General features: G+C 41.4%; 2 protein-coding genes across 2 annotated transcripts; both read right to left on the bottom strand.

Moving 5' to 3' along the window:
• Positions 1-218: 218 nt before the first annotated feature.
• slc26a1 (solute carrier family 26 member 1) lies at positions 219-5,613 on the bottom strand. The gene is made up of 8 exons (XM_088392617.1): positions 5,455-5,613; positions 2,980-3,442; positions 2,727-2,915; positions 2,401-2,647; positions 2,099-2,330; positions 1,839-2,022; positions 1,479-1,766; positions 219-1,403 (listed from the first exon to the last, which is right to left on the bottom strand). The coding sequence occupies exons 2-8, from the start codon at positions 3,364-3,366 to the stop codon at positions 825-827; spliced, it is 2,106 nt and encodes a 701-aa protein (XP_088248743.1). The 5' UTR covers positions 3,367-3,442; positions 5,455-5,613; the 3' UTR covers positions 219-824.
• Positions 5,614-6,772: 1,159 nt separating this feature from the next.
• Positions 6,773-24,059, bottom strand: LOC148389501 (5-hydroxytryptamine receptor 4). Its single transcript, XM_088392520.1, has 7 exons — positions 23,925-24,059; positions 18,830-18,911; positions 18,525-18,698; positions 18,260-18,460; positions 18,039-18,192; positions 16,331-16,998; positions 6,773-8,562 (listed from the first exon to the last, which is right to left on the bottom strand). Exons 2-7 carry the CDS (start codon positions 18,850-18,852, stop codon positions 8,469-8,471), a joined length of 1,314 nt encoding a protein of 437 aa, XP_088248646.1. The 5' UTR covers positions 18,853-18,911; positions 23,925-24,059; the 3' UTR covers positions 6,773-8,468.
• Positions 24,060-24,193: the final 134 nt, after the last annotated feature.

The following is a 24,193-nucleotide window of genomic DNA, read 5'->3' as shown; positions in this document are numbered from 1 at the left end:
GCTTTGGTTAAATCATTACGGGTAGACTTTGGTCACCTGGATTGGTGTGATTAATGACATGTCAACCAAAGGTCCAAACTAATTCTTTGGAAAACGTGTAATTGTCGCCATCTTGATTTGGCTGTTGGTGAAATGTTGCCAATTAAATAGGAAATCATATATTAAAAGCAACATAATCACTTTTCATTGCTAAATAGACAAAAAGAGAAGTAGTCGTGTTAGTAAAAATATATTTTTATTGAACAACAGGCTCCTCAACAGTGTATAGTTGACATAATGCCTCGACAGTTTTGACAAACATGACGTATTCGTACCAGTCCACAGAAAAAAAATCATTTCAAACAGTTTTTAAATGCAATCACCACTGATTTGTTCTGCCCATTCCAAAAGTGGAGCTTTAATACAGTATTTTGCATTTAGATTTGATTTGATCGTTATTTTTTTCCTTTCTCCTACAATTTCTTACATTTTTTACAGCGCAACAACGTGACCTGATTACACCGCAAGCATTCTTTATATCTCCAATCTGATATACAACATTCGGAATGTGTTTAGTTTAGCTCACAGGTGATAAGGACGATGGTCAAAAAGTATTTTATCAAAGTGCTCCATCCTAAAAGTGGAACTTAAGGCAACAATGTGTTCATAAAATTGGACTGATAGTGAATGATTAGCCGACAGGTTTGTTTTGCTTTGGTCTTGCTCATTTTTATCTTCTCCTCCAAATGCAGACAGTTGCGAATGAACAGAACATTGCGTGATGCAACAAATGTGACAGGGTAGTAATTTTATCTTACAACTTGTCCACCATCCATTTCTTTTGTCTACAGAGCAGAGTCTTCCGTACTTTTGTCCGGCTGCTGTATGTTTGTGTGTAGGACGGCGTGATGCACCGTGTGGAACAGCATTTTGTTCATGTCTTTGCCACCTTTCCCAAAAAAGTGTCCCTTCTGCAAAGTATCAATGACGGAGGTGTTGCAGCAGGCGAGGACCACTTCCACGCCGATCTGCTTGAACTCCTTCAGCAGCCCCTTAAAAGCAGCCATGCCGGCGGAGTCTATAAACGGGATGGCGGAGCAGTCCACAACGATGGTGTGGAAGTCCAGCTCCAAATCTTGTAAGAGTGCCACCACAACATCTTTATGATTAGCGTCCCCGTTTGTCTGGGCTTGCGTCAAAGACATCTTTTTGGCTTTCTTTTCCGCCTTTTTCCTTCTGGTCATTTCCAAGAAAGGCGTCACCCCGACAGCTTGGTAGAGAGCTTTCAGGAAGGTGTCCTTGTTGGCGTAGTAGAGAGGAGCCTGGAAACGGAAGACTCGGACTCGGTTTGGCGGAGTCAGATTTTGGTATTTCTCCATGTCCTCGTAAAGATCAGAGTCGCCGGCTCGGCCCAGGAGAGAGACCTGATGTTAGACGAGGGATAAGGTCAGGGAATGGAAAAGTCTCGTAGATTGATGTTCTACAGTTCTGTCACTCACCTTGGGGTTCTGGGTCTTATAGATAACGCAGATCATCGAGAAGGTGATGCCAACAACGAGGCCGAGCTCGACCCTGATAAGAGCTGTGGCCGAGACGGTAACCAACCAAACCACGGCATCGTTACGGCTGGCTCGCCACTTAGCGGGGACGTCCTTAAACTTTCTGAGTGCCCCGCGAAGGCTGACGATAATGATACAGGCAAGGACGCACTTCTGGAGAGCGTGGAAGAAAGGCGCGAAGAAGAGCAAGACGAGCAGGATGACCAAGGCGCTGATCAGACTTGATACCTGAAACATAAGGACGTCTTTTCCTACATTCCACAAGAACTATGATCGATATTTCTTCTGTTTAGACTTCACCTGTGTTTGACAGCCCGTTGAATCCTTCACCATAGTTTTTGCTAACGCCGCGCTAGTGGTGAAGCAATGGAAGAAGGACGGAATGATGTTACAGCAGCCGATGGCAAACATCTCTTGGTTGGGACGGACCGTGTAGCCGTTCTTCTTGGCAAACATCTCGGACAGTGACACGGTAAAGGCAAAGCTAGGAGATAAAATGAGATTTTTGTTGACTAATCACTACTAGCTAGCTAGGTGCTACATCGTTGCTTAAAAACTACCTGATGACCGCTAGAGGAATGGCGTCCAGTGCTACTCTTGACATCAGACTAAGGCTGGGCACTTGAGGAGGGATGAAGCCAGTGGGGATATGACCAGAAACACTGGTGCCGTACTGATTGTTGAGATCTCCAAAATGACTGGCCAACGTGGCTCCGGCAACCACGACCAGTTCAGTTGGCAGAGGAATCTTCAAACGATCCTTGTAGCGTTCCTGGATCTCTTTCCCTGCCACTACAGAACCCCCAAAACCGAAATTTAGTGACTACCTTATCTCACATTGTGAGTTCTGGTCCATATTTACCCAATACGGTGATACAGATGGCACTGGTGATAAGATCACACATGTTGGTCTTGTGAATGTTGGCGAAGATGTTGAACCAGGTTACGATGACAGTTCCGTAGCCCTGATGACGAGGGATCTTCAGACCCAAGAGGTATTTGGCTTGGACGGTCAGGATAGTAAAGGAAGCTCCTGTGGCAAAACCATCCAACATGGGAGCCGAAAGATAGACGGAGACGAAGCCCAGCCGAAACACAGCCATCAGAACCTGTGGAGGGGATTGTCAGACCTGCTGATTAGGAAAACTAAAATCTTGGGGGGTGGAAATCTTGAAGGTGGTTCTTTACCTGGTAGATACCAGCCAGGAGCGTAAGAGCCGCGGCTACGCTAATTGCGTAACACTCCTTCCCACATTGCACACCCATAATTTCTACAGTGTGAGTTGTGAGGTTGACGAAAGAACCGTTGAACTCTGGAACACCAGGAGAATCCTCGTTGAGGTCGAATCCAGCGAGGAACACTTCTCTGTAGACCACCTGAGGATAAAGTTTGGATAAGGATTCGGTTTGAAATACATCTTTTGTGACAACTGTAGCTCACCTGTCCAACCATGAGACTCATCAGGCTAAAGATGCCGACAGAAACATGTCTGGATGTCCCCATGAGAAAATAAATGATGTTGGCATAAAATGAAGTATACAATCCATAGATGGGTTCTACTCCAGCCAGCAGGCAGTAGGCGATGGCCTGCGGTACCAAGATGATCCCCACGATCAAGCCGGACATGGCATCCCCCCAAACGTACTCTCGCAGTTTGTACTTGGGCAACCAGCGCACCACAGGGAAGAAGCCCGACAAAGTGGAGCGGACTCTGGTCGCAGAGCAGCTCAGACTCCGCTGCAGCTTGGACTTGAGGACGGAAAGTGTGGGCTCTGCGTGATGAGCCTTCCGCTCCAACAGAGATGGTGTCGAGCTGACCTCCTCCATGGTCTCAGATGGAGAGAGTGTGTGGCAAATGAAGAGAAGGGTAGAGGGGTCGATGACGGGGTGGTCTGCTGTGCTCCTTGGAGATCCAGAGAAAAAGCCACATACACATTGAACTATTCACTTGTGACCCCAATTCTCTAATTTATCTTAGCGACCCTGCCCCCATGTATTTCCTTCAGGTGAAAATCCATGACATTGCAGTGATGGGGAAAACGAAGCTTCAAATTTGCTTCATGAACCACTTGTATTTTTTGACTCCTCTAGATCAAACTGTTGGTTTAAATAAAGTGGCTAAAGAAATTATATCTTAGTGACCCCGAGTGAAACCTGAGTTCAGGAAAACTATAATTCAGTCAAAAACTGTATTTGTCTCACAGTTGCCACCAAGTTTCAGGAGCAGAGAATGATACAATGTCTCAGTAGCTATAAAACACTAAATGTCATCCATTATCAACCTCATCACAAGAGTCCTACGCGGCATGTTTTGAAGCCGATAAACTGCTGAGGTAGTCAGTAATAAACTACTATCACGCCTATTTGTCATTTTGTATTAGCGCACATTAATGGTGATGTATGTGACGTGACAATCGTACAAAAGAAATTTCTTCCCTGGGTTCCTCATGTTCTCTAACCCTAAAAGAAGCCATCTTGACTTGAAAGGGAAAAACAAGACATAGGAGATAAGTTATGTTTGCTTTGTGATCTGACTCAATCAATGTAGAAAAGTGCACCCACAGAGCCGGAAGACTATCAATAAATTACAGTTGCAGCTAAACTTGGACTTTCTTACTTATTAGAAAAGAACCTGATAAATGGTTGAGCATGGGAGAAGACACCCTGATGATCTTTTGTACACCGCACCAAGATTGATCACCGTGTCAAAAAGACTAAAACAATGGGTCAACTCTGTTCTTTAACTGTGTCCAATCAGTGTGTACCGGTTTTCATCATGTGGTACAAAGGACCCGAGTAATGCTAAGAATTTTATATACAGGACTTATACTCATGTACGATATTTCAAGTCAACATTTGAAAACAACAAAAGATTCATTTACATGAGGTTCAAATATTTTATTGGTATAATTATTGAGTTTCTCCAGAATCGGATTAATGAATGAATGACGCAAATAAAGAATGATTGATTATTTTAAATGTTTCCTGTAAATGCCCTTTAAAACATTTCTGTAATTAAATTATTTTAATTTATTTGTAATTTATTTCACGGTTGTTTAGTATAATGCCCATGCACGTTTTCTCAAGCAAATGCTATTTCTCAGATAATTTTTTTTTTTGCTTGGATTAATTTCCTCTCTCTGTATCCATCGACTGATATGTTACTAAAATTATAAATCAATGAAAACATTTCAACAAAAGTCCATTAAATTGCATTTCTGCATTTGTACTCACCTGGACAAGTCGAACCGCAAAACAAAGTCTGATGTGACGACTAAGTCATTTGTATTTACAAAGTGTAACCACTTCAGATAGTGAGCCAAGCGCAGCCCTCTGAGCAAACATTTTCTACTGGCTCGGTCCCTTAAAGTGGGCGTGGCTTATCCTCATTTGCATTAAGTATTAACATTTCTAAAGAAGATATACCGAGTCAATATTTAACTGAACTGCAATATTTGTCCAGCCATGTTTTCAACACACACTGACACATTAATGACACGCAAGTTAATATGTTTGGCCAATCATGTGTGTTCCCTCTTGAATACATTACACGTTACAAAGAAAGGCCCCATTGTCAGCATTTGAGCTAATCCTGTCATCGCATTCCTCATGTCAGTCTTGGTAAAATTATTCATCATGTCAGACTCATCAAGCAAAAAATTCCACATCTAATAATAATCCTCTTCACGGCAGATTGAAGATAGTCAAAGGGAGGAGATGTTCCATCCTAAATACACGGAATGCTACACTTAGACAAATAGGCAAAGTTTCTGTGGAACGTTCCTCCTTCTTCTCCTGACAAAGCACCACAAGATGAGAAGATCAGCTCATCACATTGTGTCAACCATCAATGTTTCTTTCAGAGATTACACCTGCCGAGTGGATTGTTAGGAAGTGGCAAGAAGGAGGACTCACCCTGAGAGGAGCTTGAATGGCACGTGGGGGGCATTGGCTCTCCTCCCGTGTCGTTATTCCATCCGACATCTTTTCATCTCATTCAAGATTCTTCCTGCTTCCGATTGCAAAGCATGATGGGAGCCGTCACCCCCCCTGACTTGTTCCCATATGCCGTCTAGAGCAGAGTGAGAGGGGGAGGGGAGAGAAGAGGAGGAGGGAGTGCAGGAGAGGATGGTTGCCATGGTGACAGGCGAGCGGAGTGCTACGTTTGTTTTGAAAGCCTCAGTTTGCTGCTTTTCAATGATGTCTTTGAGTTGGGGTTGATAAAAGAGACTCTGCAAACCCGTACTTGCAATTGCTCCAACGGACAAATGTACTGATTTCAGCAAGACAAAAAATAGGGGGGGTTAAGTGTGCTATGCATATGTTTTGTTCTTTGGCGTGTTTTTACAAAAACATGCCACAGACACAAAGACACTTGGAATATATGTAGTGGGGAAAAAATAGAATTTGCTTCAAAGAAAATTTATTTGGCTTGGTTATGATTGTCAGATATTTTCTACTGGGGAAAACAAATGTGAAATATTATCTACTTAAGCAGAAAGGAAGCAAATATTGGTTCAACTATTGACTTGTCACGGAGAAAACGAGCATATTACCACGGCGCTTGACATGTTTTAAGGACTGCTAGAATTCCGCCTTGATAACCCTAAAAGTTCCAACAGTTAACCTCCTCAACGTTTACAACACCCAAAAAGTACCTTCTACTTATTAACAGCCTTGCTTGAGAGAAGCACGTTCATGTTTTCGTATCAACCGTGACAAAGGTAAAGTCATGCTCACAAAGAAAAAACATTTGTCATCTGATGTGTGTATTTGTGTGTGGGGGCTCGCTTTAATCATCGTGTTAAGGGAATCACAAGCGGAAGGTCGAAAAGGCATTCATATATATGGAATTTAATTTAAATGTTCTGACTTTTGAGAAAATGTATTTATTAATTTAATTTAATTTATTTATTTGTTTATTGATTTATTGTCAGAAACCAGAAGAGAGAAAAAAAACTTTGATTGTCTTGCACTGACATCTGGTGGTAAGAATCTACATAGCATCACGAAAAAAAAAAAAACCCAGACAAAAATAAACTAAGGCAATCCGATTCAATGACCTCTCCAGCATCGATCGTGTAGTCTACTACGTCTACGTTGTACTTGCACAATTTTTCAAAGGGAATCAATTTTTACGAGACCCCAAGTGTATAATTGACCCGTTGAAGGGCAGGCACAGTGTTGCCGCTTTGATGGTGAGTGGGACCTCTGAACGCCACTTGAAAGCAGATAAGTCAGCAAATCCCTTGAACTTTATTCACAAAACAATCGAAATCCTGCAACAAATTGCTTTCCACAGACACCTCCCCTTTTCGGGGAAAACTGATTATGAGAAATATGCATAGCAACAGGCAATGAGTCATTGCTCACATACACACACACACACACGGGGTCGAGAGGATACCCTTTTAGCAACATAAATATTGGCACAGGGAGTCAAATGTTGAAATCATTTCTTTTGACAGGAAACAGCAGCGAGAGCATTTTGAGAGGCCCGACAACATAAATTCCTCCTCTGATTAGTTAATGGTAGGCTCGGTGCCAATCGCTGATTGTTGATCTTTGTGTTCGCTGTCATTGAATAGGCTGCTTGACGATGCCTTTGTGTGGGAGCGCTGTTAAACCTCGTTAAAAATATGTCTCATGCCTACGCTGTAATAACATATTCCGTCATCCGAAAACACATTTTTTTGTGCTAATGTTGATTCAACGAAAAGAGTCGTGACTAAGACGGGAACTGGTGCAGAACTTGATGTCAGGTAAGTGTGGGTCAAAAAAGGTCAATTCATTTCAATATAAATTTATTTTGAACCGCCACCACACGCAATAGAAAAAAAAACAGACAAAATGGGCAATAATATTATTATTAGTTTCCCCTCATGTAGGCAAAAGACATTATAGAGAAGATGAAAGTCACTGTGAATAATCAAAACTGAATATTCTGATTATATCCTTAGAAAGACAACAAAAATGGCCTTAGCCTGAATTACTAACAGTAATATTCTCCCATTTTCCACAAACAATTAAATGTAAACAAAAGTGAAAAGGCTGTGTAATGATCAGAATGGACGTCAACTCTTCTCTTCACTCGACCTGAAATCTGACTAAAGTTATTTTGATGTATCCAGTAAACACGTAAACGTGGAAATATAATAAACATCATTTTTTTGGTAATGATGCAGTTTGACTGCAACCAAAAGATTAAACATATTTTTACATTCATACCTCAATGACATTATCATATTTGTATAGGCAGATTTTTCTTTTTTTTTTAAATTTGCAACAACTTTAGTATTTTGCCTTTCTGCCCTCTAGCGGTCAAAATAAGACAATGCACGTCTAAAAAGGAGTTCAACAAGTTATGGCAACCATATTAGCACGATTAGTTTAATCTGTGCTAGCAATATTCATTTTATAAATATTGAAGGCTTTACTTTGTCACTTTTGGTTAACTTCTCCCATCTTCCATCTTACTTTTATAATGCAGCATAAGACCCTTTTGCTGCTGGTGACTTTTCTTGGTCTATTGGGAACACGTCAAAAGAAAGACAAATAAACATGATCTTATCTTGTCATAAATATCTTCACAACATACTAATAAAAACGGAAAATGACCTTTTGCCTTCCAGCGTCACCTTAAAGTGCAACACTTCCAATGAAAAGCTTTATTCCATCAAAGGATGGCGACTGAACCAGCGACTTTTGATTCGATTGGACCCACACTTGGCTGTTCATCTAAAAACAATGATTAAAAACAACGAAGCACCTTACAGTCTTCCCGTCGTCGGGTTAGATCGTCCACCGTACGTGACCTCATGAAATCTCCCCGGCAAGACGGACATCACTGACCGATGTAGTAAAGTTAAATCAGTCGACAGCAGTTGACATCACAGAGGACACTTGGCCTCCTACTGGACAAGTCGTCCTCATAGAGGTCCCAAAGAGTCCTGGGATTCGGGCTCATTGGCCAATATGGTTCTTTTGTTGTCACAGTAGCTTCGATTTGGCAAGAAGGACAATCTGAAGAAGACAAACAAAATGTTATCATTAAAAGTACATATGCTGTATTCTTTATGCCTCTTACATACATAGCGAGGACAAGTTTACATTCTTCAATCCAGGTGACTATAAATAATTCATTGGATTGACCTCATGCACAATCCCACAAAAAAGGGGGCGTGGCCAGCTGTAACAGGGAAAAGAAAAATAAATGTTCTTTTACTTGGGCTCCACTTTTTTTTTTACGGTGTTTTCTGTACAAGGAGTGTGTTTGCTGTCCAAACAAAGCCCCGTCCGTCTCTGTCCTCCTCTCAACAAGTGGAGACCTCCAGCAGAAGAAGCTTTGGAAGGATTTAGCGTCGGACAATACGACGCCCTGCTAGTTTCGCGAGTTTTACGGAAATGGGAAGCTTGATTACAGTTAAACAAGGAAAAAGTGTGACATCACAGGTCTCCTTGACACAAATCTCAACAAGTGTCTTGTGGAATATTTGAAACATGCACGGAATAGGCATGGAACCTCACGCAGATGAGTCAAAGGCAGTTTAGCACATGTTGGTCGCAGAATTTAGGTCTATTAAATATTCATTTGTGAGCTCATTTGACAAGAACAGCACTCATGAATAAAACATGTCACTGACTGTACCCTGGTGGTGCTAAAATACTGGACACACATTACATATTTAGGGGGAAAAAGTATAAATATTAAAGTGGAGACGAGAACATTAGCATCGATATTGAGTTTGTGTGCTTTCACATTCAAATAAATCTATTTTTTATATTTTGCCAAGGCTTTCCTGCTGAAAACCTTTCATCCGGTTAGCTAGCTAGCTCGCTAGCTATATCATTCTTTCGTCCATCCACCCATCTATCCGCAAATAAGCTCTCAATTCTTTTGGATGATTTACTTCTGTGCATTAGCTACAAGATTGCATCACATTTAACTTCACTTTGAGGAGAAACTCAACAGTTCCTTATCAGTTTCAATTTATTCAGGCTGAGTTGAGATCCAGGTCAGTGTAGTGAACATACATATATGGTATGATCCTTGGCTAGACTGAATTAACATCTTGTGCCTTTAAGGCCTCGGCAGATGTTTGGAGGATCAGATACATCAAATGCAAAGTCATACTTCAAACATTGACTTAGGCCTACATGCATTGCACTCTGCGTAGCTTTGCTAGATAAAGTGAAGATGTTTCTTTCCACAAGCATCTTCAAACTGTCGTGTTGTCGCAGTAAAGATATCATAAAGCGTTCCCGAAGTTAAAGAAGGCTGTTTTTCCAACTCTTAAATCAAAACCTGTTTTTTTACTCATCCTTTGCTGTCTGGGTGCGGGGAAAAAAAAAACGATGTGAGAGCATTTTCGTATTTTTTCGGGACTTTTAAGGATTTTTCATCAGTTTGTGCAATTTAAGGACTGCGTGTCCATGGGGATTTTTGTTGGAGAAAAAGTTCCATTTGCTGTCAGGTTTCATCAAAACAAAAAAGTTGAAGAACACCAAGGTCACAAAGAACCACCGAATTGTTCCGTGCTATGCTGAAAACAAGGATGTGAAATATATTAATTCTGACAAAGCTAGTGCTAACTTTCGTGCTAATGATAGCTAGCTCCAGGCTATTATTGTCCATGTTTATGTTCCATATTAAATATTCAGTGTAATACATCGTAATGTCACAAAGATAAAATACAAACAAGGCTTTTTGGTTTTCAGCAAGTTCTGAGCTTTTCTGTTTGAACTTTAACTAGCTTGAATCCAGAGACTTGATACTGGCAGCTTTTTTTCTCCGCTTGGATCAACACTGAGGGGAACGCAAATTTGTCTCCCCACTGGAAGTGGATTGTTTTGATACATCTAAAAATGCTGCAAGGCGTTTGACTGAAAGCATGCGACCCAAGAGAGACAAACACAGGATATACGAGACGTGCGTGTGTTCCTTTCATTTGATTCTAATATCCTTCAAGGACATTAAATAATCAAATTTCACTCTTATCTTCTTGGCTTTTGGAGATGCAGAAGTGAGAAAGTTGTAGTACTGATCAGCATGGACGATAAAGGCAATTTTCCCATCGGAACGTTAACCAGAAAGTTCAAATCCCGTAATTTTAATCGAATATATTTTAATAATATAAACTGCATTTCATAGTACATTGTTGTGGACTGTTTGGTAGAAGTAGGTCAACCTTATTAGAAATGGACCACTGGTCTGAGAAGAAGAAAAAAAAAATCTTGGCCGTTATAGCATGTGGGTGTGCAGATGTCTCAGGCTGTGATTTTGTATTCAAATGCAAACAGTCTCAACGGGAATGCGAATCAAGCATTGAGGTCCAACGTAAAAAATAGAATCAATTTCTTTTGCAATATCACCGGTGTTCCAAATGAGCATAACATCCAGTGGACCCAAAAACTCAAGAGTGTAAAATAAACTTGTTTAAAAAGTGTCAACATGATAATACTATTCAGGTAAACCTTCCTGGCCAAATAATCTTAGTAAAATATTCACTGGCCAAGTGGTGTTGATAAACATAAACAAAAATAATGCAAACAGGGTAAAAAAAAAACCTTGACTGTGTGTGCATGTGTGTGTGAACTTTGTGCATGCTTCGACTTTTCTAGGTTTCGGGGACACAAGTCCCCTATGTGTCGTGTTTGCTTCTTTTCAAGTAGGAACTCTCAATGAAGTAGCTCAATCATTGCAATGTGACCAGTGCGAGCGAATATTATATTATATTATATTAAATTATATGAAATTATATCATATTATATTAAATTATACTATATTATATTATATTATATTATATATTTAGTCATATCAAAGTCAAAGTCAGCTTTATTGTCAATTTCTCCACATGCCAAAGACACACAAAGAAACCGAAATTTCGTTCCCCCCTATCCCACGGTGACAAGACATGGCCCACAACAGACAAGTAAACAAGTATAACAAAAGCGTGCTGAATAAATAATGAATAAATAACAAATAAATAAATAAGAGGAGCAAAAAAAAAAAGGAGCAAGTGCGCGTACAGCAGACATTCCAGAAAATAGCGCAACAGTGCCGCACGCTACGCAGAAGGGGGTAGCAAGTTCAGGGCCCTAACAGCCTGGAGAATGGAGGGTACCGCCGGGCGCGCTGGGTTGGCCGCCAGCCTGGCCCGGACGCCTCCGCGCTTGCCCCTCTTCTGCCTCCTCGCACACCGTTTCCGACGGCTCCCAACCGGGGGAGGAATAGCGGGTGTGGTGGACAATCAACAGTTTTATTGGGACATATTATTCTGTTTTGGAGAAAATAAATCCGTCAAGGCCGAATGCTATGCTAACATAAAAACGCCGCAGGCAAAAAGTGCAGCGTCAATGCCTTCTTGTGAGTAAACAACCAGAACTTGCTACCCAGGCGAGTAATAAAGGAAGTGTGACACCTGCTAATCACATTCGGGATGAGACGTGACTCCAATTATAGCTTCTGCTGAACTTTAATTTCATCTAGCATAGTCCGGTCCGCTGCGGTCCGAGCATGTTTCGGCCACAAAGTTTTTTTTTTTGCTTCAATCCCTGAAATAGGATAACTCAATTCAACTGCAAATCATGTTTTTGATGTTTGATACTCAAAACATGTCCCCACCCACAAGCACATGAGGACAAGTGCTATGGAAAATGGAAGGACGTTGGCTGGAATAAACCCAAACATTTGAAAAAGGCACTAGAACACACAGAGTCAAACTCATGTTTGGCATACAAGGAAAGAGAGGCCACTGAAGCACTAACACAATATTTAGTAGCCTTCAAAACAAACACACTCAAATCCAACGAAATCATTTTGCCATCGCTTTACGGATTTGGGCAAAAATAAATAACAGGAATGCTAAGAAATAAAACTAACCACATGATCCTGCCAAAGTCTCAAATTCATCTCCAAGGTCCAAAGAGAAAATTCACCTGCAGCTACAACAAGATCACCACTTAACTGCAAATATGGAATAAAATCCTCTGAAGCACAATCCTATGAACTTTTATGATTAATGGAGCTTTTTCATTCTTCCGTTTCAATCCAGTAATCATCATTTAGGCGTGGAGGATAAAACATTTTGGGATCCGGGGGGATGAGTCGGTAAAACAAGGAACTCTTGCACACACTGGCACATACACACTATGACACTGACAGCGTTAACTTTCATGCACTGTGCTTTTTAACACTTGGCAGTCTCAACGAAATAAATGCTTTCATTAGCTTTTACTGTGAAGACGGAATTACAAGTGTGCAAAGGGAGATTAGTGCTTCATTGTTCACAATAAAGCTATGCACTTCCGTCGCTGTATCAACACCAGCAGCCGGAGCTACCACTAAGTTCTATTTTAGGTCCTATGGAATGGGAAAAAAAAACAAATAAAAAAAACCCAATGTGATACAAAATCAACTAAACCATAAATATCATTTGAGATAAACTATAAAATTCGGCTTGACTGAATTACAGTGATTTTTTTGGAGGTCTAAATTAAATTGTGATTAGTTAAGGGATAATTGAGCAGGTCAACAGGGGTCGGCCAATCATGAAATCCCAAAGTGACTTACAAACTGTTGACTTCAAATACTATGAATTAAAATTGGTCGCACATTTTTTTCCCCGCCGCTCATCCCTCTTGTGTTCTTAATGAGATTATCTTCCGAGAGACGAGCAGGGTAGCGGCGTGGGTAATTCCAGCCGCTTCTCCAAACGATGGGAAAGTGAGATAGCGCAAACCCTCTGAGGCCGCCCCCACCCCCCCCGTCAGGAGCCTGGCAAGCGATGTGATGCAACGAAAAGAGTTTCAACAGGATGAAATCAAGTTGGGATTTATTTTTGCGCTCCGTGTTGTTTTCAGCGGCGTATCTCTCGGGCCATCGGTCAGCTGAGGCGAATGTCCAGAGGCTGCGTTCGTGGAGGATGGAGCTTAGATCCAATTAATCATGAGACTTGAGAGGGATGACTAAGTTCATTCTGAATATATTGAAAGTGCTCAGCTCGGTTATATTTGGTGGGAAATGTTAAGCTTATGAGGAGGGGGATTCGACGCTTTTATAGAGGTTCATAATATTTTGCTGACTCATCACAATTCTAATACTGTACAAACAACAGGGCATTTTGGCATGACTAATTTGATAACCACTCCAAACTACACTTGCAGAAATATTTCTTTCCATGATATCACTGCATCAAAAACAAAGAAATCCAAGCTACATATTTATTTGTTTTAAATTCCAACTAATTATAGGCTCAACGTTTTCAGAATATTTCAACAGAAGGAGAAAAGGATGACGAAATCCGAGCAAGAGGGAGCGGAGGGACTGAGATTTACAGTGGATCAGTGACAAGATTTTGGTTTCAATCAAACAACAATAAATTCTACATGTCTCATAATAAATCAGCGACTGCAACGTTTATACAAAAGCGACCTGTGTGTTTCATCCAAGCGACTGCTGAGAAAATATGAGAGGGTAAGCCGTTTCGCAATGACTCAACTTTGGATAAATGGCACAGAAATGGTGTGGAGATTTTTTTTTTGAGGCGATGGCGAGATGTCGTCAAACGTGCCGTCGTCATATCACACGAGCTGTACTGACTGAGGATTACAAGTCCATTAATTAACTTCATCCCCGCTAGCCCGGTTAAAATGGATCTTTGAGGTCTATAGCCGTCATTGGTAGCCAATGACTTCAGATTGTAATTTCTCGAGACACATAGGGGCAAACCACACACGTGCAGGCGAGTGAGAGTCGATTTACGGTAAAAAAAATGACATTGTTTCTTTTTTAAGCCACATTGTTAGTCTTAATACCAAATGGTAAGCGTTTGAATCAACACGGTTAATAATAGCAACAACGGTGAAATTTTATAGGCCTTTTTTTATTTTTTACGAGATGCATTTTAAGGACAAATGGCAGTATCCTGTCTTTTTTATTGCAATGAGATCTGTTTCCAATCTGAATCGGATTCTACAGCGTCTCCACTAAACAGCAGACAGGAAGCCCATGCACGTAGCCGATGATATCACTCCGAGGCTAAAGGTAAATTCAGGAGAGAAGCCAGCAGATTTAGTGTCACAGGAAGACTGAGTTTGTTATGTTTCCAAGCACAAATGTGACACACACAGGAGAGGCTGCTTCATTTTTTTTTTCGCCTTACCAATACATATTTAAACTTCCAATTAGCTTTTAATAGCACGCCTATCATTCTAGTTGCTTATCGTGGAGTTTGACCTCAGACTTTTTTTCAGCGGAGGACGCTAACAGAATCCCAGAAATAACACACAGCACCCAAGGGTAGATTTAACTGGGTTTCTACGATGTAGGAAGCAAATGTGCTACATTTAAAGTCATTAGGGGAAGTCATCTTACATTTATTTATCATTAACTACACAGTCAACGGATATGGCCTCCTTAAATACAATTAACACAATTAGCATCCATTTATGAAATAGGAAGTTCTGTAAGGATCATTCAGATAATTAAAAATAATTACATATATATATTTTTTTTCCAATCCCATACTGTGCCCCTTTCTTATAGGAGTATTGGAAGTTTAAATTTAGTTTTTAAAATCCCCCCCACGTGAGGATGCATATGACTGCTAAATGACTGAATATCGCAGATACGCTGGAGTTCTTTTTCAGTCTGAACGCGAAGGGGTGAACAAGTCCTCCTAAATTTAGCAACAAACTCAAACAACTTCAAGCTATGTTGGCAAGACTGAGGAGGCTGGCTTCATCGCAATGACCTACAGTAGCTCTGCCACCTGTCGTCCTGGTAACGAAAACTGCACTCTGCAATTGCACCACATAGATCAGCCACTAAAAATGGCATGTGACGTGGTTATTAAGTGTGCTGTAATTCTTTGGCTAGTTGGAGATGTCAGTAACAAAGTAGAACCTGGCCTAAAAAGGCAGTAGGTGACATAACGTGCACCTATCCCATTAAAACGAAGTTGTGATTTGTGCACGGGTTCAGAATAATCAAACCCAAATCATTCAAATCCCAGATTTCAGCTCATATATGTTTCGTATGAGCGTAATTCCTTGGCAAGAACGCACATGCAAGCGCCTTTTGTCTCATGCGCATCGGTCGAGTGTCTGTGCTCAAGTTAAACAATCCAGACGCGAGCGGCTCGCCTCCTCCATCATCCTCTCCACTTGAAGTAGGGAACGCAAACACAGCTGTCAACTGAGTCATCGCCACAAACATTCACAAAAATCCTGTGCTGAAAAGGAGCAGTGTTCATTATTATGATGAAAAATGTCATTTATCCTCTCCTCTTGTCCAAAGGCTGAAATATTCTATAAATCACATCTTATAATAGAAAATGCTTTATAATTATTTTGAAGGCGGCTCGTAAAAAGAGGCAAATAGCATCTCTATTGTTGCCATGGCGACCCAACTTTAGTAACTAAAATAGATGGACACCTCTCATGCTACGTTAGCGACGGAGCTAATGTTACTGTTCGGATTTGTGTGTGGTCTTTGTATGTGGTGAGCTGCGCACTGACTTCATGTTTATTTTAAGACATAAACAAATGTTTTGTTAGTGTTTAGCACATATTACGTATTCATGTTTTGGCATTTTTAGTGTCCCAATACGTCTTTGTAGGTTAACAGACTCTTGTGTATATCTCGATATATACCGTATTTTCCGCACTATAAGGCGCACTGGATTATAAGGCGCACTGTCAACTTTTGAGAAAATTGGAGGTTTTTAGGTGCCCCTTATAGTGCGGAAAATACGGTAATCCTAAAAATATGGAAAAGTGGTTTCTTTACCTTAGCGCCATTGACGTCCCATTGACGGATGTGGGCGAGCAGACTCTGTGTGTAGGTCCGCAGGAGAAGCTCCCCTGCCTTGCGAAGCGTTCATCTCCGCAACAAAGAATTACTAGGAAGGCCCTCCGAAAAGCTCGGTTCAGGAAGGCGTACAGGAAAGGATTGAGGCCGGAGTTAATATAGCCCAGCCATAACCATGCCGTCCACAACTGCCAGGGGACAGAGTAGTGAATGAAGGGGTCCACCACGTTGGTGATGAAGAACGGCGCCCAGCACAGGCAAAAGCAGCCCATAATAACCGCCAGGGTCTTTGCCGCCTTTGTCTCGACACGCATGCGGCTGTTGGCTACGGGAGCCGACTCCGGTAAGAAGGCTCCCTCGGCCGGTCTGAGGTGGTAATGGTCCGCCGGGTCCGAGCACGTGGATGACCTCGCCGTGACGACGGGGGCGGGCGTCCCGGCGGTCGGGGCGGATCCGGCGCGTTGAAGGGTCTCGATCTGCCGCACGTGGCTCATGGCGGTCACGTAGATGCGTTGGTAGGCGAGGACCATGAGGGCCAGAGGCACGTAGAAGGCCACCGTGGAGCAGATGAGAGCGTACGGACGGTTGACTAGAAAGACGCAGCTTGTGTCGTTGGAGCCACCTGGCGGGGTCCGCCTCTCTTCTATCTGGAAGAAAGGTGAGAATGAAATGCTGACAGATTGTGAGCTCCGGGAAGGTCTGGTTGAACACCCCACCACGCATCTAAACTGCACATTGGATGTTTCTGGAATATTCGTGGAAATTAACTGGAATTTTCCGCCCCTTTGCAAACCGGCATCTTACCCATAAAAGGTTTGTTATGATCGATGTCGGCTCACCGAGGTACACCGTGTCCCCGGAAAGCAAAGGTGAAACGTCTGCACATCTTTTTACATTCTGCAAGTGCGCTCAAGCCAAAAAAGTAAATTTTGCCACCCATAAATCTCAGCGTGTGGCGAGACTTTGCTCGGGATGTATCATTGAACCGGACCTCCTCATGCCATGCAATTTATATCATTATTGCAGTAGATGAATCCTGATACCTAAATCGTTGTCACCTCGCATAGAACACCAGCAGCTGATTAAATCCTTTTTAGCTAAAATTGCACACAATTGAAGTGAATTTCCCTCCCCATTATATGGCTGACCTAATTCTCCCCAGCGCTCCTGACACGTATGTCGTTCGGGAGCAGCCCGTGGCTTAGAGGGAAAAAAAAGCAGAGATGTGTATTTCATTAAACGTGGCTGAATGAATAAGTCCATCTCTGCCCTCCCCCCCGGGGATTTGCGCAGCTCATTTCAAGCTAGCTCTGAAATAACCTGGCCGCAAAAAAAAAAAAAAAAAAAAAACACGGGCGGACCAGCAGGAAAAAAAAAAAAAGTCCGCTCAAGTGCTGTCATTGCTCGCAGCCAGTCAGCCTCCGCTGAGGACAAAATTGTTTTGTGATCACTGCATTACCGTGTCATTGTTGGAGGGATTGAAAATGTTATTAGAAAGACACAATATGAGGCTGCCGAGTTTTATGTTCCTTTTGCCCTCGCCGAAAGAACATCTTGCTCTTTAAGGAGGATATACCGACTCTCGCTTGCTATATATTAACTTGACCTTGGATTGGGATTTTTTTTTTTTCCCCGAGAGTTGATTACCTCGTCTGAAGCAAAGCGTGCCAAGTGAGTGAGGACTTACTATATCCTCGATGCCAATGGCGTTCCAGCTTTGCATGATAGGTAGGAAGGAAATGAACGTGGGGATGAGCCAGCAGCCGCCGAGCATCACCGCTACTCGCAGAGGGGTCATCTTGTGTCGGTACACAAGAGGCTGGCAGCAAATAGCGTAATACCTGAAACACACGGCAAATGTCAGATGACCTCGTTTTCCTTTTGTTGACACAAAAAAACCATCAAGACCTGTCCAGTGCAATGCAGCACAGATGCAAGATGGAAGCGGTGGTCAAGAGGACGTCCAGCGACGTGCGTACGAGGCAGAAAATCTCGCCGTATTTCCACACGCCGGTGGTCAGCTCGATGGCCGCAAAGGGCATCACCACCAACGCCACCAATAGGTCAGCAAAGGCCAGCGACACGATGAAGTAGTTGGTCTTTTTCTTCCTGGAAGGAGGAGAAATCAAAGTTAAATCCGTTTTTTTTTTAATTTTATTTTGAAAAGTCTCACCGCAAATGGCGATCCTTGCAGAGCGCCACCATGACCAACAGGTTGCCAAAAACCGTCATGATGATTATGATGGACAGCACAATGGTGAGCAGGATGTTTTCCAGTGACCTCAGGAACTCCTGCTGCTCCTCTTTAGGACTTTGATGTTCTGTATTTATCACACCGTCCTTCAAACTGTAAAAAAAAAAAGTGAGTTTAAATTACATTTTTTTTTTTATCCATCCATCCATCCATCTTCTTCCGCTTATCCGGGGTCGGGTCGCGGTATTTTTTTATATATTACATTTTTTCAATGGTGCACTTACAGTGGAGGTGATACTGTGGCCATCACGGGTCATCTGCCTCGAGGTCAGCTGAGGAGAGTGCTCTTCACCCCATCCTGCTGACCTGTCAAAACATTTTAATATCTATAAAAAATCATTTAAAAGGAAGAATTTAGAAATATTCCACATTAAATATATGTGGGAAATGTTATTTCAGATTTACAGCAACAAAAGAAAAGGAACAGATTTTGAAGCGAGATCCAATCTACAAAAATAGTCTCGTTTCAGTCTAGTAAACCAACAGAGAGGTTTCGCGTCGGTGTTCCCTCCTCTGATGTCTTCTGTTGACAAAATACGTTACACCCCCTGAGAGAGAATGAGGAAGTACGATAAAACGTGAACTGCTCGGAAGCACAGGGCAGATCACTCACATGCGTAACCTCAATAAAGTCATTTAGAGATTTTCATGTCCCCCTTTGTGTCACGAGTTACAAGCAGGAGTTTTGGCTTTGTGCTGGTAGTTCATGCAGAGTGTTTGTTCATCTGCCTTATCGCATTTAAACACCTATTATGACTTTGTCTGTGTCATTTTTTTACGATCTTTGTGAGGTGTTATCACCCTCACGTGTCAACATGAAGCCCTCAAAGTGACAGACGGTGATCCTTACTTCCTGCAGATAAAACATTTACTCTATTGTCGTATTACTATCTTGCTCTACTTGAGACAGACGGGGTTTACCATTAGAACTTGGCCCAGGTGTAAATTGGTACAGTTGGGCTCGATCAATTTGGATTTTGTTTTTTGGCCGATGTCATCGCCGATATTTGAAAACCGATTAATCGGCTGATTAATTCTGAAAACACATACCGAATATATTAATTAATTTTTTCGTCACTTCCAACAAATAATTGAAAACAAAACATTTGACTTTAACAATACTTTGCACTTTTTCATTTTTTAAATTTTAAACCGAGAGAATTTTAAGGACAAAAAAACAAGTTAGTAAATAAGTAAATAAAAACATTATTCAACTAAAATAAAATAAAAAAATTCAGGACAAAAAAGTTAGTAAATAAGTAACCAAAAGCATTAAATTATTTAACTAAAATCAAATTAATTAATTAATGCATTAGTTTAAAATCTTAGCAATGCACCGTAAACAAAAGCTGGACAAACAAAACAAAGAGAAATTCAATATCAGCCTAAAAGAATAATCAACCAACTTTGGGAAATCGACAAAACGATTAATCGGTCGGCCCTTCGGTACCCCTACTCTTGGTCAGGAATCATCGGGCTCTTTTACGCAGTCATTGTATCGCTGCCTTTTAATTACACACACATCAGGCGTCAAAGAACAAACATGTCAGAAAATATGGGATGGTGAGAGGATGACAAGAAGAAAGTGAGATTTCTCGTGGGATGTTCAGAGAGGGAGGTGTCTCTTCACAGCTCGCCATTTGTGTGTGTGTGTGTGTTACTGACACAAAACCGAGGTGAGGAGAGGAGTGAGAGATTTTTTTCCTTCCTTTCAGCCCATGTTGAACTCCATTACTTTCCTGAACGCCGCACCTTCGATTCAAGGTGGCGCCGTTCAGCCGTTGCATTATTCAGGGCAAAATTGAACCCCCGTCGATGCAACAAATTACAATTTTGTCATTATGCAGCTGCAGGTTGGGTAGAATCAGCACAAGGAAAAACAGTATGCTCGCTTCTGTAGACTCTCTTCATCTTTCCCATTGACAGAAAATACACCATTGGAGCAAAAAAAAAAAAAAAAAAACACTCGATCAGCTCATGTACCTCCTGCAAAGCCATTAGAAAAAGCTAATCGGTTTTCACATCAATGAAAATGTGGAAATTAAAAATTGAGCCGTTGCAGTGCAACGATATAATTGCACCGTGCTAGAGAGTTTGGCGACATGTGACTCATTTTTATTTGTGAGCGAGAAGTGGCTTGGGGTTATAATTCAAAGCCTATTTGATTCCCATCAAGAGAAACGTGTTTTCTTTTTCTTTTTTTGTGCTCTACACATAATGGTCACATGGTACAGTCACGTTCCGAACAACATCCCATGACTTGTGTACAGTGAAACATTTGGAACATCCAACTCAAACATCACAGCTCACATGATCATCTTTGACCAGATGCATTTTGGAGAAGATTCTGATCCGGTTTCCAAGGAGACTGTGAGGTATCGTGCTCAACGTTATATCCCTCGTCATCTTAAATGTTTGCGAGGAAGACAAAATAATGCTAGGATAGATATAAATGGAAAAGGCACATTAATGGATGTGATAATGTGTATGCTGCAAAGTGTGGGAACGTGAGTCAGAATGCTGGTTATTAACATTTATTTTACATTGGGACCAGACATTTCTTGTAAAACATAGCCTGGGGCCTATTCAAATATTTAAGTCTAATTTAATTCATTACATTAATTATCATCCTTTAAGGGGACTATTTGTGTTACATAGAACCCAATGCCTTCAGGCACCTCAGTCAAATCCACCGGCGCCACAATTTTGACCTACTCTGAGCTGGTCTAAGGTCAAGCCTACTTTCAGTCACCAAATTGTCCAAAAAAAAAAAACACAGCTGCCCAGCAAAATTCCCAACGCGGTAAACGAGAGAAACATCAAGATGCTTCAGCTTTAAGCTTGAGCCCCGCATGTGTGTTAACAAAATACCAAAATGTGGTTTGTTTGGAATAACATGAGGGAAAGAAACCCCTAGACATTAAGTAGCTTTAATGTCCAATCCTCAGTGGACAACTGTATTGCTTAGGACCGATATTACATTCCATGGAGTATCTACGGGGAATATGTTCATTAATGGACACAAAAGTCTGCGAGTAGCTGGGAAAATAAATTTCAAATAAAAAAAAAAAACGGCCGTGTATACGTGAGCCCACATAAGCTCGTAGATGTGGCGTGTGATGCGCAAACAGGACAGTTAATGCCCGTATAACAAGCAGCTGAATAAGCAGGCGGCATTTGGAAACACTTTAGCCTGCCTAAAGACCATATTTGGCAGCTGTCATATAGAAAAATATCAGTAATCACCCCCCACCCACTCCTCCACCCAGCCCCTCCCCTCCCTGTTGCGTTCTCTGGAGGGACAGGATTTTCTGAAATGCAATTCAGTGAATGTTCCCTAGGTTATAAATCTCTAAGCTAATCTTGGCATCTGCTAAAATTAAACCAGTCAAAATGTGATCCATTAATTACGGTTTTGTTCCTCTCAGTTTGATAGTGCTGCTGTGCCGATTTTAGACAGCTGGGAGGGTTTGCCATCAGCCGCTGACACAGGTGGAATATTCACACAGTGGCCTTAACGATAGCTTGGCGAGAAAAGTATTAGCCAGAAAGCAACGCAATTCTTAGCAGACAGTGATTTATTGAATTCAAAATAATCCAATCTCTCATGAGTTCTATTAATATCCACAGTACAAACACGATTTTTGATAAGGTAAAAATGTGAACAAAGATATAATTTCCCGTGCAAATGGATTTGTTTGACTACTTACGTAATGCAGAGGCAATGTCGGGCGAAAAAAGGGAAAAATGACATCCAATAGCTCTTTTCCGCCATTTGTTCTTATTTGCTGAGCACTCTGAGCTCCAAACGCATTTGGGGATCCACATTTATTTTCAATTTTGCCATCTAGAGGCGCCAACAAAATCCAACTGGTTCACGAAGCAATTTCGAAGCTTCATTATCCCATCACAATCAAGTTGTCCCAAATGTGCATATTCATGAAGCCACTTAGGTTTTGTCATGGCAGATATTGTTTAATTAATTAAATGAACCTCACTTTGTTTGGTCATTTATATGCAACAATAACTTGCCTCAGCCTGAGGTGATGAGAGGAATTAGATAAGACACACCTAGAAAGTCCTCTGAGCAGTTGTAAAATAAACAAATTTAGCATGTGTACACAGACTGAAAAGTACAGACTGTACAAAATTGTGTACTCGTTTTCTCAAATGATTGTAGTTTGTTTTACAACTGTAGCTGCATTTCCACATGGACAGATAAAAATAACAAAAATCTATTTGAGAAATACATTTTGAATTCAAATAATTTATTATTTTTTTATTTAAAAATGACCATAAACCATTTCCCAAACAATCAACTTTAAATATAAAAAAATAACTTTTAAAGGCAGCAGACAAGATTTTATTTTAAGAGCTTGGTTGAAATCTTACCTTTCACCCTTAGAACCAGGTCAGGGATTTAAATGACATTACACTAATGTCTGTGGCTATTTAATGCTTATGTAGTTGTGGACAACGACAGGTAGGGCGATGTCATGATAATGAATAAGCAGGTCAAGGAGCTGCAGATGGGACCCAAATTACCTTAATAGACACTAAGTGGGTTTCTCCCTAGTGCCGACACTACTGGTAGCATCAGATGATATTTAATATCTGAACTAATAGGACATCATTTAAATCTCTACTACCTCATGCTTCCTTATGACGTATCTTTATGGGACCTTCCTTGAACATTTGATAATTTATTAATATATTACTTTTTACTTTTATCACCACAAGCTTGTGCAATTCCAGCATCCCATGAGCGGTTTGCAAACAACACACAAAAAAAGAAATTTCTACACATAAGAAAAAATCATTGGGGAATATCTGGATTGTCTCCAGCAAACACGTTTCAAAAATTCCTTTTGCGCTCATGGTTAGCCATCCAAACATCAATTAAGTCCATAACAGAAGTTTAAAAAAAAAAAAAGGTTAGAGAGTCCTCTACTTGGAGCGCATTAATCTCCGCTCATGTGCACCATTGCACTTTGCTTTCTCGGGAGCTATCTAGTACCTGCATGACAAATATCGGACACACCTGTCTGCCTGATTCACCTGCATCTTCCCTCTACGTTTGTTTTGAACGGAAAAAGCCAATAACACCAACAACACCTCTGCGCGCATACATTTTAAAGGTCATGCATGATTTGTATTTAAAAAAAACCCAGCAATAATACAAGAGTGGACAGAGCACCTGCAGAATTGTTGAAATTGACAGACTAAACAGGAGTTCTACATAACTTCATGATTGGTTTAGAAATGATCAATTAATTAAGACCCCAGATCCACTTAAAGAACGTCCGGTCAGTAACTCACCCGAGTCAGGCACTTTGCCTCCCTTCCTCCGATCCAGTTTTGGTGGGATGCTCTCATACTCCTGCAGGATCCTCCTCAACCGGCAACCCGGTGGAGGACTGAAATGACTCTTGACACAGAGAGGGAGACACAAAGTGAGACAGACAAAAAGAGAGAGAGAGCGGGGGGTGTGGCGGATGGATTGAAAGGTGGACCCGTGTGAGCGCAACGCTGCCACCAAGTGGACGCTTAGAGGTGTGACCACATTCGAGCACCACCTAAAAAATAAC

Source organism: Syngnathus floridae, chromosome 12 (assembly GCF_059516105.1).
Source record: "Syngnathus floridae isolate MCC-2025c chromosome 12, RoL_Sflo_1.0, whole genome shotgun sequence".
Classification (NCBI taxonomy): Eukaryota; Metazoa; Chordata; class Actinopteri; order Syngnathiformes; family Syngnathidae; genus Syngnathus; species Syngnathus floridae.
The sequence above is the reverse complement of the archived record's forward strand: the minus strand, read 5'-3'. Positions and strand labels throughout refer to the sequence as shown.